The following is a 12,781-nucleotide window of genomic DNA, read 5'->3' on the forward strand; positions in this document are numbered from 1 at the left end:
AATTTCCTTGAATGCAAAGATGTGAAATGCACAATAATCAAAGTAGAATGAATTTAAAAATAAGAAGAAATGAACCTGAAATGGCAGAACATTGCTGGAGAGTTTTTTTTGTGTGTGTTTTTGAGGGCGAGGGGGGAGAAGAGCAGGATGCTTTGTACCACATGGCAGGGCATTGTAGCATGGATGGTTGGGAGTACAGTGAAAGAAAACCAAACCTTTATATACTTCTGCATGTATACTGGATATGCCATCCTGAGCATCTCTTCCATTGTACTAAAAGGGGAAAAAGTACCTTGGGACTTCTCTAGATATGGGGACAGGGAAGTAGAGGTCCAACCAGCATCAAAAAAAAGGAAGAAAAATAATTATGGAGCTCTATGGTTAACCAGAAAAACTTTAAATATGTGTCGTGTGACAACTGTGACAGTACCAAGAGAGATGTTCATGTCCTCAAATGCTGCAATTCCCTCCTTCGACAGTTCCATAGAAACACAACACACCCTTGGATTAGACAAGACAATTTAACCAATAAGGTTATCAACAACTACTACCTGTGACAACTATGCTCTATCTCCACTGCTGGAGGCAATATGCCTCTGCACACCAGTTGCTGGGCATCAGAAGGAGAGTGCTGTTGTGTTCATGTCCTGAATGCGGGCTTCGATTGATATCCGGCTGACCGCTGTGAGAACAGGATACTGGGCTACATATCCAGCAGGCTCTTCTTATGATCTTATGCTTTGGAGTCAGTGTAGCAACTACACATGAGGGTACGGAAGGAAGTGTGGCAAGAGGAAGGTTAAAAGGCAATTAAAAACAACAAGCAGACAGCACCATTTTTAAATAATTTTATAATTTCCTCATGAACTTAGTTTGTGAATAAAAAAAAAGGAAAGAAAAAAAAACTGAACAAAAGTGTTTATATTATCAAGGCAAAGTTGAATATATAACACAATTTCTTTGCAATTCATTATCCTGTCAGTAACATGACTCCATCAATAAAACACATACAAGTTGAAGGCAGCGTGCGCACTTGCATCACAGACATCTATTATCTCCCGCTGCTGCTCCTTCCAGAAGGAACTCAAAGTATGCCAGACTATATATGCAAAGCTCATCTCCTCCTCTGTTAAAGTGCAACACATCACTTTCCAAGTAGTAAAAGATCACTTTCTGTAGTGTATGCGTGAGAGGGTTGTGTGTGTGTGTTGGGGACATCCTACAATTTTTCACTCCCTTTGACAGCCCGCTGTGCTGCCTTCACGAAAAATTTGTTAAAACGGATCCTGGTGATCTAAATTCAGCATGAGGTAAATGAGAGGGAAGTAGCAATACTGTCCTGGCAGGGATGAATGAACATGATGTTACATCAGCTTTAAGTCATGCCAGTTGATAATAGCGTCTTCTGGATACAACTCCATTTACTTACATGGAACCTAAAGAAGAACACGAACTTTTGATATGCATAAATATGCTTAGATCTAGCATACCAAATATCACTGAAGGACAGAAGACTAGCTGAGCAAAGCAACACCTGTGAACTATTTGTATTTAGGAGGTGCCCACTGAAACCAGTATTAAGCCAAATCCTGGGTTCACTCAGCAGGGTTTCCCAAACTTTGGCTTCCAGCTGTTTCTGGACTACATTTTCCATCATCCCTGACCACTGGTCCTGCTAGCTAGGGATTATGAAAGTTGTAGTTCGAAAACAACTGGAGACCCAGATTTGGGAAACCCAGATTTACCAGGTGAAATGATTGAGAGAAATGATTTAGCCATGAAAGATGGCTAAAAAACAAATTAAAGGAAGAATATCAATTAAGCTTGGTTTAATAGTTATATCCCATATTAACAAAAATGTATCCCAGCATTCTCAACTTTTACTTCTGCTGCAGCAATGGACAATGAATTAAATAGACAGCAGCACAGGAACATTGGTAACCTCAAACTGAAAGGGTTACTGATATCCCCCAAATTTACCAGGATTTTAAAAAAAGGTATATTCATGTAAAATAAATTAAGATATGGCTAGTAGCAACAGTATTTATGATATGCAGATTTATGTTGGCCATACCCTTTAAAAGTAAATTCAAAAGTTTCCATCCCACTGGTGCAGAAAAGAATGGCAAGCCCTTTGTTGTAAGATTCTGAATGCACATTGTCAAAAGTGGGTACATACAAAATAACCACACACAAATAAACTGGGACTGACATAAATGAAGGTGCATTAAGAAATACTAAGTAGTTTGTGTGTAAAAAATAGAGACTAAAAGAGTGTGCAAAAATGCTGCAATGCATCCCTTCTATTTAAATTTGCAGTATTAAAGCCCCAGAGATATCAATGGAAAAAGTTGTTTCTAATGCTGCCCCTTCCTGTTTTTGAAAGGTCATCCATACATTACAGTATTGGGAGAGGGATAAAATCAGGAGTTAATAACATTGCTAAGAAGGCCACACTGGTTTGGTCTTCCTTTGTCTGTCAAAGGCAATTGAAAGGTACCTTGATCCTAAAAAAATCCATTTCCTTATAAAACTGGGAGGAGTTGTCCAGAACTTTGCCTTTTCATATTTTGAATTCCTCTGGATGATACATTTAATTTTTTATATTTTTAATACACAACTTTTTTCATTTCTACTTCTATCTTTTTTTATTTAAAACTGGACAACAGACACACATTGTCAGTAATTGTCCCAGCCAGAGGACCACACAGACAATAATTGACAAGCAGAGAACAAAACAGGAAAATAAAAAATAAAAAATATACCCCTGAAAAAGGAAAGGGGAAATACCAATGATGACAGGGTTACAGCACTCGCCACACACACTGAAAAAAGTCAGTATTCTTATGTTTACGCTTTTGACACTAAAAAGTTTGGAAATGCTTTTATTTTCTTTTTAAAAAAAGGTCAACAGACACAGCCATTTTGTTCAGAAGGATAACGGCTTTCCTCTACAAATGGAAAAAAGTTAAAAAATAGTGTATTATAAAAACAGCACCTGCTGCACTGACAAGACTGAGTGATTGGCATGAGAAGAGTTTTGTCTTGTCAATTCTGGCAGCTGTCAGCCACCAATTGCCTGACTTCCCAATTCCACTCCCACCACTAGGGGCAGTGTTATTAAATCAAGAACTGTTTTCCATGACTATTACTGCTTAGTTCTCCGAAGTAGCACCTTCTAGCTCCAACTGTTTTGACATTTTTACTCAGGTCACTCCACAAACCCATGCTAGGTTGCTAGCACAGAGGTGTGAGATAGGAGAAAATCAGTGTTCCATTAACTTAGTGTTTCAGATATAAGAATTTTCCAAAACAGAATGCTCCCTGAATGTTAGAATAGAGAAAAACAGATGCCTAAAACTCCCATGCTACATATTTCACAGTGATCTTCTAAAATACACTGAGAAGACCCAAATACAATGGTATATGATAGCACATACTCTAACCATTTCGTTCGGTTTTGGATTTTTAGAGTTTGGCATTTTTTTCAAGTGAAAGCAATATCAAAAGGCAATCATCATAGCAGACCCCAAACATGAAAAAGACATTTCACTAAGATGTGTCTCTTATTAATTCTTTGAACATTAGTAGCTAGTGTCACTGTACAATTCAGAGTCTGAAGTGCCATTTATTTTATTATTTTTAAACACCTGGATTTGATAGGATTGGAAGCAGAATCTGGATTCCTTGGGAGTATTACGCAGTCCAGTTAGGATGTCAAGAAATTACCTGGATTGTCCAGGGAGTTTTAATGACTGCACCAAATTTAAGACAACCTGCTCCACTAACTCCCTCTATAGGGGGTTCCTGAAGTTTATAGCCACCTTTTACATATTAGCATCTTTATAGCTTGAAAAAGCAACATCACATTCCTTAAATACAACCAAGCCTTGTTATAACCCAGCAACAAAAGTATATGGCCATTGCTAGTGTAAAACAAGAGATTTTAGAATCTCCTGATAAGAGGCTATTTCTGAAAGCTGGACTGAATAACAAGGAAGGTGAGGATACGCCTCTAGCACAACTGTCCAGAGCTGTATTTTCTGGACACAAGTGGTAGATCTCACTCATTTCAGATATGGTAGATACAAAAATCTTTCAGAGCTGTGATAGTGTAGTGGCAGTCAGATTGCCACATATAACCCTTTTGGATCTGTGCATTTTGTATCTCATAAAACGTTAACAATGTTAACCAGATCCACAAGGCAGTCAACTATCTTGCACTCTTCTGTTAAAGGAAGCAAGTTGAAGCAGGCCAGGTTCAACAACAATTCATGGCCAACACCTTGCATTTAAGGCTCCACAGTTCCTAGAGAAATGCAGAGAGACAGGACCTCTATCCAAGTGGCATCAAGGAGATTATCTGCAGTGGCACACTACTGATAAAGTCAGGTCATTGTTCCAAGATAAGATCTTGTTTGTTCTCTCTCTTTCTCTCTCTCAGTACTTTGCTGAGGGATTAGATCATTTTTTTACTGGGAGCTTAGATCAGGCATTAGGGTGACAGGACTCTGAGCTCATGGAATGGGGTGGGAAAGTTGTGTGCTTGGTGGTGGGATAAGAGAGGAGTTGAAAGAGATGCATACTCCAGACTTGGGCTTGGAGAGGGAGGGGTTCAAACAGCAGGTGTGCTGCTGGGTGACAGAAACCAAATGGCCAGTGTGGGAACTGGCTCTGTTTCACAAATCCCCTCCTCCCCTGGAGCACATGCTGTGAGTAGAGTGGAGTGTAAACAATGGGCTTTATCCCAATTTCAGTTTGGTGGGCCCTGTACACACTGCCTTGGGAATGGCATCTCTCTGCTTAAGCAGCTCCTGTGTCTGTAGTAGCACAGCCACATGGTGGCAGCTTAGTTAAAGGCTCCAAAAATACTAGCATGGAGAACTGCGATTTATGCGATTTATGCACAATGCCAGAAGCACATGGGGATGAAGTATCAACCACAAGCAACTATCTCCATCTCCACTCCCGAAATTTCAGCAACACCCCTGCCCCCAAAGCCACTATCAAAGAGCATCTGAGTAAGAGGTTTACAAGCAGAAGTCATTTCAACCGCTGATAAGGAAAATTCCATAGCTTCCCCCACAGAGAGAGTGGATTGTTTTACAGCAGGGAACAAGGGCAGCTGGAGACGCGGCCATATAACTTAATAGGATAGCCTGGGAGTGGTGGTGGTGGGAAGATGTTAGGCCTGAAGGCTGAGATGGTTTTACAGGCAGCATTAAATCCCTACAGTGAGTAATTAGGGATGAAGAAGAAAAGGCTATAAGGGAGATTTCAAAACAACAGCTCCTATCAAAATGTGCTGACTCAAAACAATGGGGGCAAAGGCGCGGTTCTGGTATGAGGCATGGCTCAATGGTATGTACAGTCACTGTCTACATGCCTTCCGGTAAAGGCAATTTCAACCTTGAGAACATTCAAGTCTCTCCCCCGCCCGCCTTTCTGAGAAAAAGCATCAGCCTCAGGCTATTAATGCCATCAGCTCTAAAACTACCATTCCGGATCTCCAAAGTCCTGAAGGTGCTAACTAAGATAGCAATGTGAATTCCTCATCAGAAAATCCACATGAGAAACACTGTTTGCCTTTCCAAACCAATCTTATTCATACTATATCTCCTTTCTGAGGTATCCCCAGGTTCCTTCTCCTGAATGAGAATGAAAGGAAGAAATGGAGCATCTTGAAGAAGTGACTGCATCCTTTCATTTTCAAAGGCAGAAACTATGTGTATAAAAAGTAGTAATAAAGGATTCATAGAGTGCCTAGAGGACTCTTGATTCAGTCAGAGAGGCTCCTGATTGGGGATACTGGGGCTGGTTCAATGTCCATGGGTTGAAGATGGTAATGACTGAACAGTAACTTTATAGAAAATTATTCCTTGCTATATAGAAAATAATGTCTTAGGGTCTGGGTTGCCAAACTGGAAAGTTGCACTGGTGGAGTGGGGATACTGTTGAAGGGGAAAAGAAAAAGGCTTTGAGAGAGTGTCTGCTTTCTAAACTTTGAATGCATGGACCTATCCATGTGTAAATTGCTTAAGCTGGAAAAGCCAAGCATGGTGATTCGGGCAATCATTATAGAGGTAAACGAGTTAGGAAAGCGTTGTAAGGAATAGTGATCTTTTCTCTTATTTCTTTAAGTTCAGAATCCAAATCTTTCTTCTACGTTTGCTCCAAAAGGTTCTATTAATCCTGAAATCTGCAAGAACAAACATCTAAAACAGTTCCTCTCAGGAAGAAATAACCTGACACCAGAATTCTGTTCTTGTGAATGTCTGAAGAATGATACTATGCATAAAATGTTGCCTGGATTAAAACTGTATTTTCACAATTAGTGCAAAACAAGTGAATAGCCAGATTCCTATTTATGAGCCTGTGAATTTGGATACATTAAGAGGATGCCATTTAGAGAAACTATTTTGGGTTTACTCAATCTTTGGTGAGTGTTATAGAAGATACAGTGGTAGGGGCGACCATATCTAGTACTCTTGGAGCTGGGCATAGCTTATAAAGTAAACCCCTAAGAAATCAGAAATAGATAAAATGAGAAGTAATGCATAAAGACAGCACCCTTCCCATGAGAATGCAAAGCTATGTAGAAAAGGTACTAAAATTTGCCAGAAGAGCAAGAAACTTGGCTAAAGAAAACACAGGAAGCTGCCATCTAGCTTAGTAGTGTTGACTGGCAGTGGCTCTCCAGGTTTTCAGGTAAGAGGACCCTTCCCCAACAGCCACATGCATTTCGTAGCTATTTTGGTAAACAAAAACAAGGCTTACAATAGGCAGAAAACCAGAGAAAACATGTTTCCCATTCTTACTCAATTGAAGTTACCAAAGAGAACAAGGGATTCTCCTCACCACCCACAATCTTCTTGTAACAGCTTCCGCTTTTAGGATAAAACTCCTGTGCAGACATAGGCAGCATACCTTGAGCTAGCTAAATCAATGCTGGCCAACTGTGGGCCACTATCAGAACACACTCAACTTCCCCCATAAAGGAAGGTAGGCCAAAGATTTCTACTAACTGAAAAAAATAAAATCAAGGCAAGTGTTCTCCTGCCACCACTTCAAGGATCACCAGAACTACCTGTGTCCAATATATTGCCACTTCCATGCTTACTGAACTCAGTAAATTTCTGAGCAGACGTATCCCAAAACCAACAGGAAAAGTAACTGGGAGGCATATTCCAAAGAAGAAAGGCAGTGAGAGGATGAATGCAGACATGAATCAGTATCTATAAACTGGAAGAGCGGAGATAGGTTCATTTGTTTCTTTTTATAAAAAGGTGCACCAAAAGTTTTTGTTTTCTCCCCCTCCCCACTTTCACACAATTCTGCATCCTCATGACTCCTTGGACTGACCGGGCTTGGCCCCCAGGCATGCTGCTGCTAGGGGGCTAGCACTGGCTTCGGTCATGATGACTCTTCAAGTGCATTGACAACTTGCTCCAGGATGTCAGGGCAGTGATCGGCTATCTGCTGTAGAATGGCATTGGCAAACTCTTGTAGCTCTGCACTGTCCCTCTCACCTTTTTCCAGCTCGTTGTGAAGCTGCAAAAAAGAAAAGAAAAAGGACAGAATTAAGTAAACACATGTTTGTGTATTAAAATGTCACACCAGCAATTAGTCCTTAGTCTGTCCTCCCAATGTATACCAAACAGGGGATCCCTATAGACACAACCACACACAAAATATAATGCCTGGCCTGGGGCAACCATACTGACAGGTGTTGCTTTCCAGTGAAGATTCATGCAAGCACACAGGAGATAAAAAAAAATGGACAGCATAGTTGCTGAATAACATTTTATTTGCTCGGAGCAGTTGCACCTGTAGGGGCACCTTGGATGGAATGTTTTAGAACATTTGAAAAGACATCTATTAATGCATAAACAAGCATCCCCTCCTTTTTACCGTACCTTTCCACAATAAAGGTCCACAAGCTGATTTACAGCACTACAGAAAACCACCTAGTTTTCATCATCCCTTTGCATGTCTGAGTAAAGACCTTGATGATAAATTATGAAGCAAAAGAAAATTGGAGAGGTAGATGGAGAAGAGGATTAAAAGGGGAAAAAAACCAATGTATAAAGGGAAAAGGTTCTTAACGTATTGCCCACAAAAAGTTATCTTCACAAAATATCCTTGGGTTCCTAGTTCCTACCACATTACTGTATGGCCACTACCATCTCCCAGGCTATTTATTTTTAAAAGGTAGTAGTTAACCTCACTCTGCAATTTTAATTCAATACAAACAATCCTGCCAGAAAGAAAATTGCCATGTGCAGATTCCAAATGTGTGCTAGATAAGATGCAAGTAAAGAGAACAAAAAGGTAGCTTTCAACATTTGAGGGAAGAATGATGAGATGTCTGCATGTGTAAATCTACAGAGGACTCAGCTATATAGCTGCAAATGTTTTAAGTGTGTTTTAAGTGCATTATACAAATGTGAACTAAATGGCGATGGTGAGCTTATGGCGAATTCGATATATTTTTCAAAATGTTTTTTGAAAAAAGCATTTTCACAGCATTTTTTATATGTGTCTAGATTCCACCTGAGTCTACCAATAGACTGGGGAGACATGATTGAGAGCCCTGGTTTCCTTCCTCACTCCAAGCTATGATGAGAATTCCACGTATGCTGGTTTGTGTAAATGACCAAGGACAAGAGATAGTTAAGAGGTAATTTGAGAGTATAGGTGCTGACAGGTTCTTAGCATATATCACAGGAAAAAATAAACCACATTGTTTCAAGCTAGCAGCATAGCTGTGATCTATGTGACATCTTCATACTGCATAGGACGGTGGCACTCTGTGCACTTTTGGTGGGTAGTTAACCCAAGGTATCTTCAACAGATTAAGCGGCATTCTTCTCTAAACCCATATTTCAAAAGAAGTCAAAAAATGGTCAGCATAATCCTTAATTGTAATGCATCTTAACTAAAAGTAGCCAAAGGGGCTCCCCCTGCACCAATACTGCTGTTTCCTAAGGCTCAGTGCATATTTTAAAAATAATATATTATATATTTATTTATACTCCACTATTTCCCCTACCTTATTTGTAAGGCAGCTTACAAATAAAATAAAAACAACTAAAAACACAGGGGGGACGACAGTAATTTAAAAAATTAAATATTAATAGAATTAAAACAATTATCATATATTTACATCTATTATATACATAAATAGGCTACCCCGTGGCTGGTCATTTAAAATCCTGCAAAGAATTTCTGATCTCACTCCCAATATCTCTCTTATCTTCCACAAGCATGGTATGCATTTTATTATAAATTGGTATGCAAGTACTATGTACTTTAAAGCAGAGTGGACTGACTTCAGGATTGTGGGATCTACTTTTTAATGCTAGAATGCAGAGATCCTCCAACCAAAGACAAGCACAAAATAGCATCTAAGAGATGGAAGCCAGATGAATTAATGGTGACAAGCTAATTACTCACTGCACCTCCCCCATGATTGTGCAATTTATTAATGTATCTTAATAATTACAACAACGTTATCACATAGGTCAGACAGTTTCCCCACCCCCCTTTTTGAGCAAAAAGCATTGGAGACTTTTACATGAATATAAGCCATGTAAGCATTTAAGACCAGCAGCAATGATCCACCATCAATACCTCCCCCATTCCCCCCTCCTAGGAAGAAAAGCAACCAATCCTGAACTCACTGCTTACTGCTGCTACAACGGGAACAAAACATTTGGGCAACTTGGTAGATCTCCTGTAAGTGTACAAATGTAATATGATATTCAAAGGCAAACTGAATGGGATGGAAGACTAATCTGAATCAATAGAAATCTGCACTAAGAGGAAACCTGTGCATGTGCTGTTTCAGAAATTGATTATATAAATTCTCCATGAGAAATCTGAAGACAGGAAGAATGGGATATGGGGCAAAAGTCACACACAGAAGCATCAGTGAACAGGGAAAGATCTGTCCCTCCCTAGAAATGTAACCATGAAGTGAGGGGAATATCCTTATGAGCCACATCTGTGTCTGAGGAGGCATGAAAATATAAGGTCAAGCTCTATAACATATTACTGTTACCTTTGAGGAGAGACTCAAAACCCAGAGATGGATTGGGAGTTTTGCTATACAGAGGTATTTCCTTAGAGACAGATGTGAATATTGTAATTACCGTATTTTTTGCTCTATAGGACTCACTTTTTCCCTCCTAAAAAGTAAGGGGAAATGTGTGTGCGTCTTATGGAGCGAATGCAGGCTGTGCAGCTATCCCAGAAGCCAGAACAGCAAGAGGGATTGCTGCTTTCACTGTGCAGCGATACCTCTTGCTGTTCTGGCTTCTGAGATTCAGAACATTTTTTTTTTCTTGTTTTCCTCCTCCAAAAACTAGGTGTGTCTTGTGGTCTGGTGCGTCTTATAGAGCGAAAAATATGGTACTTTTTGAAGAAACCGTTGTGTCTATGAATCATACCCATGTCTGAACATTTGTCAACATTTAATGAGAAGCAGTTCTCCTTTCCTAAACAAAATCATGCAAAATCACAATTTTCCCTACGATGATTTCTCCTCAGTGACGAAGTTCAACTATTTGAGAACGTAACTATTACTGAAGCCCAAGTCAGGAGGAAACCATGGTAGGATGGTGGTAGATTGTGTTTTTGTTTAATGATATAATGCTTGGTTTCTAGATAGTGCAACACTTGCAATTTTTTGAAATATTAAGTGGTTTATAAGTGGTAACAAACAAACAAAACTTCTGAGAGATCCAGAGGAATTTACAGGATAATACTCCCTCTCAGCCCAATGTTTTGTCACATGGGTGCTGACAGCTGATTACAGGTTTTTTTTAAGTAAGAAGGAATCAGCTGTGGGTGCAATTTGATGGGGGGGATCTTTTTGCCTCAGGGATTCAATAGAGGACAGCATGGACTATTTCAAATCAATAAGTGAAGACAGAAACAAATCCGAAATCCACTTCATGCATGGGATTGTATTTCAGACACTTTTATCTTCAGAGACCTTTTCTTCCTTCAAATTATTGGACTTGCTTCTATTGGCCTTTTGGAATTTGGCTCCTGAAGTGCTTTCCCCCTCTTTTTTTTTTTTTAAAATTGTTTTAAAGTTAAAAGTGCAAGGAGAAAAGTTCAAGCATCAGAAAAGATGAAAACCAGGAAAGATATGTGTGTGTGTAAGAGAGAGAGAGGGAGAGGGAGGGAGAGAGAAACAAAAACACACCAGGCTATAGAAACCAGATTATTGCTGTTGGTAGAGAATTAATGTCCAGTAGTTTATGCCTTTTTGGTGGTACACGAGTACTGGATATATTCCCGGTTTGCATATAATAGCGTGAATCATGAAAGAAAAAGTCTCAAGCTCACGGATGAAATAAACTTAGTTAAATTTCCTTTGGTACAATAATTTAATTTCAGTAAAATGTACAACAGGTTAATTGGATACAATGATTTAAGCATTTCATCTCGTTGCAAACAAAGCCAGTGAGGCAGAGTGGAAGAAAATTAGATAAGGAATTCAATTTCGATGAAGATAGCAGCAAGAACTGATGAAAGGTACTACTGCACAGGCTGACAAGGGAAAGGATGATAAACTGAAGGACTACACAAAGAAGAGGGGTAAATGTTTGGGATAGAAATGAGTATTAGTAGAAAGGCTGGAGATACTATGGGACAGAGATTTTGCTGTACGATATAAATAATGGAAGAATTAACAGAATTAAACAAGTGCTTTGCCTGAGAAGAGTGAAAACTGGGCAATGATTATGATGTGAAAGAGGGCACATAAAATGTTATTTCCAAGTATACAAGTAAAACATCTATTTACATATGTCTGTTCCAATGTGAGCAATACAGAAACACACATGACAAATACTTCAGTGCATTTGCACTCTTGGCTAGGCACTTAATCTACTCCAGCTGTTTTAGTAAGCAAAATGAGGGGCTAGAATAATGAGAGCTTTGTGTAAACAGTAACTCTGAAGAGGTACCAAACCAGGTCAGGAGCTTCAAGGTAATGAGTTAAAGTAAAAAGAATGTGGGAGTGAAATTGACTTTCATGTTTGTAACTTGCTAAAGGAAATTTAAAAATCAGATCTATGCTCCCTGGTGAGCTAAATAATTAGTTGCCTAGCAATTATCAGGAGGAGGAAGAAAGAAAAATCAAAGTATGACATTTCTAGCAGCAATGTACATTATGTGTGTGGCTAAGTTTAGGACTTATGTCCATACTTCAAGACCCAAACAAATGGCCACCTTTTCCAAATCATTCATCCATAAAAACATCAGGAAATTGTGCCATTTTGGCCACAATCCAAACAACACAGAACTAGGTGTGCTTAAATCCACCAATCTCAGTGAGTTTAAGAATGTCTAGATTTCTGTTGGATTGTAGCCTATACAGCAATATAGGAGCATAACTATGCTTCATTTAAACAATACAAGCACAACTCCAGGTCAACCAGCTACAAAAAATTAGTAGATGTTAGAGTAAATTTCAAGCAGTGAAATCAAGCATAACATTATGTCAAGCAATATATCTTCAAAGCAGCCCCAATATGTGTAGCACCAATCCCTCCCACGTACTTAGTGTGTAATCAAGGCAAAGAAATACAAAATCTCATTCCAGATAATTCAAGGGGATATTTTCTCGTAACACTTTAATAGTCAAGATTCTAGAGATCTCCAGTATCCATCTTGGAAGACAGCAAGGTGTGTGTTTTTATTTTCATTTGATTGTCTCATTCAGACATAATGCTAAATTATGTTTATCAGATGCCCCCTCCCCTCC

General features: G+C 39.2%; 1 protein-coding gene across 23 annotated transcripts in view; it reads right to left on the reverse strand.

The window, feature by feature from the left end:
* Nucleotides 1-834: 834 nt before the first annotated feature.
* ERC1 (ELKS/RAB6-interacting/CAST family member 1) overlaps nt 835-12,781 on the reverse strand; it is a 168,809-nt gene continuing 156,862 nt past the window's right edge. For all 23 annotated transcript variants that reach the window (XR_014555565.1, XR_014555566.1, XR_014555567.1 and 20 more), the window contains one exon: nt 835-7,551. Coding sequence is in view for 20 of the 23 variants with exons in the window: in XM_083700024.1 (XP_083556150.1) it covers nt 7,414-7,551 (138 nt within the window). In the remaining 3 variants the exon portion in view is untranslated. The remainder of the gene's footprint in view (nt 7,552-12,781) is intronic.

Source organism: Podarcis gaigeae (assembly GCF_964106915.1).
Source record: "Podarcis gaigeae genome assembly, chromosome: 10".
Lineage (NCBI taxonomy): Eukaryota > Metazoa > Chordata > Lepidosauria > Squamata > Lacertidae > Podarcis > Podarcis gaigeae.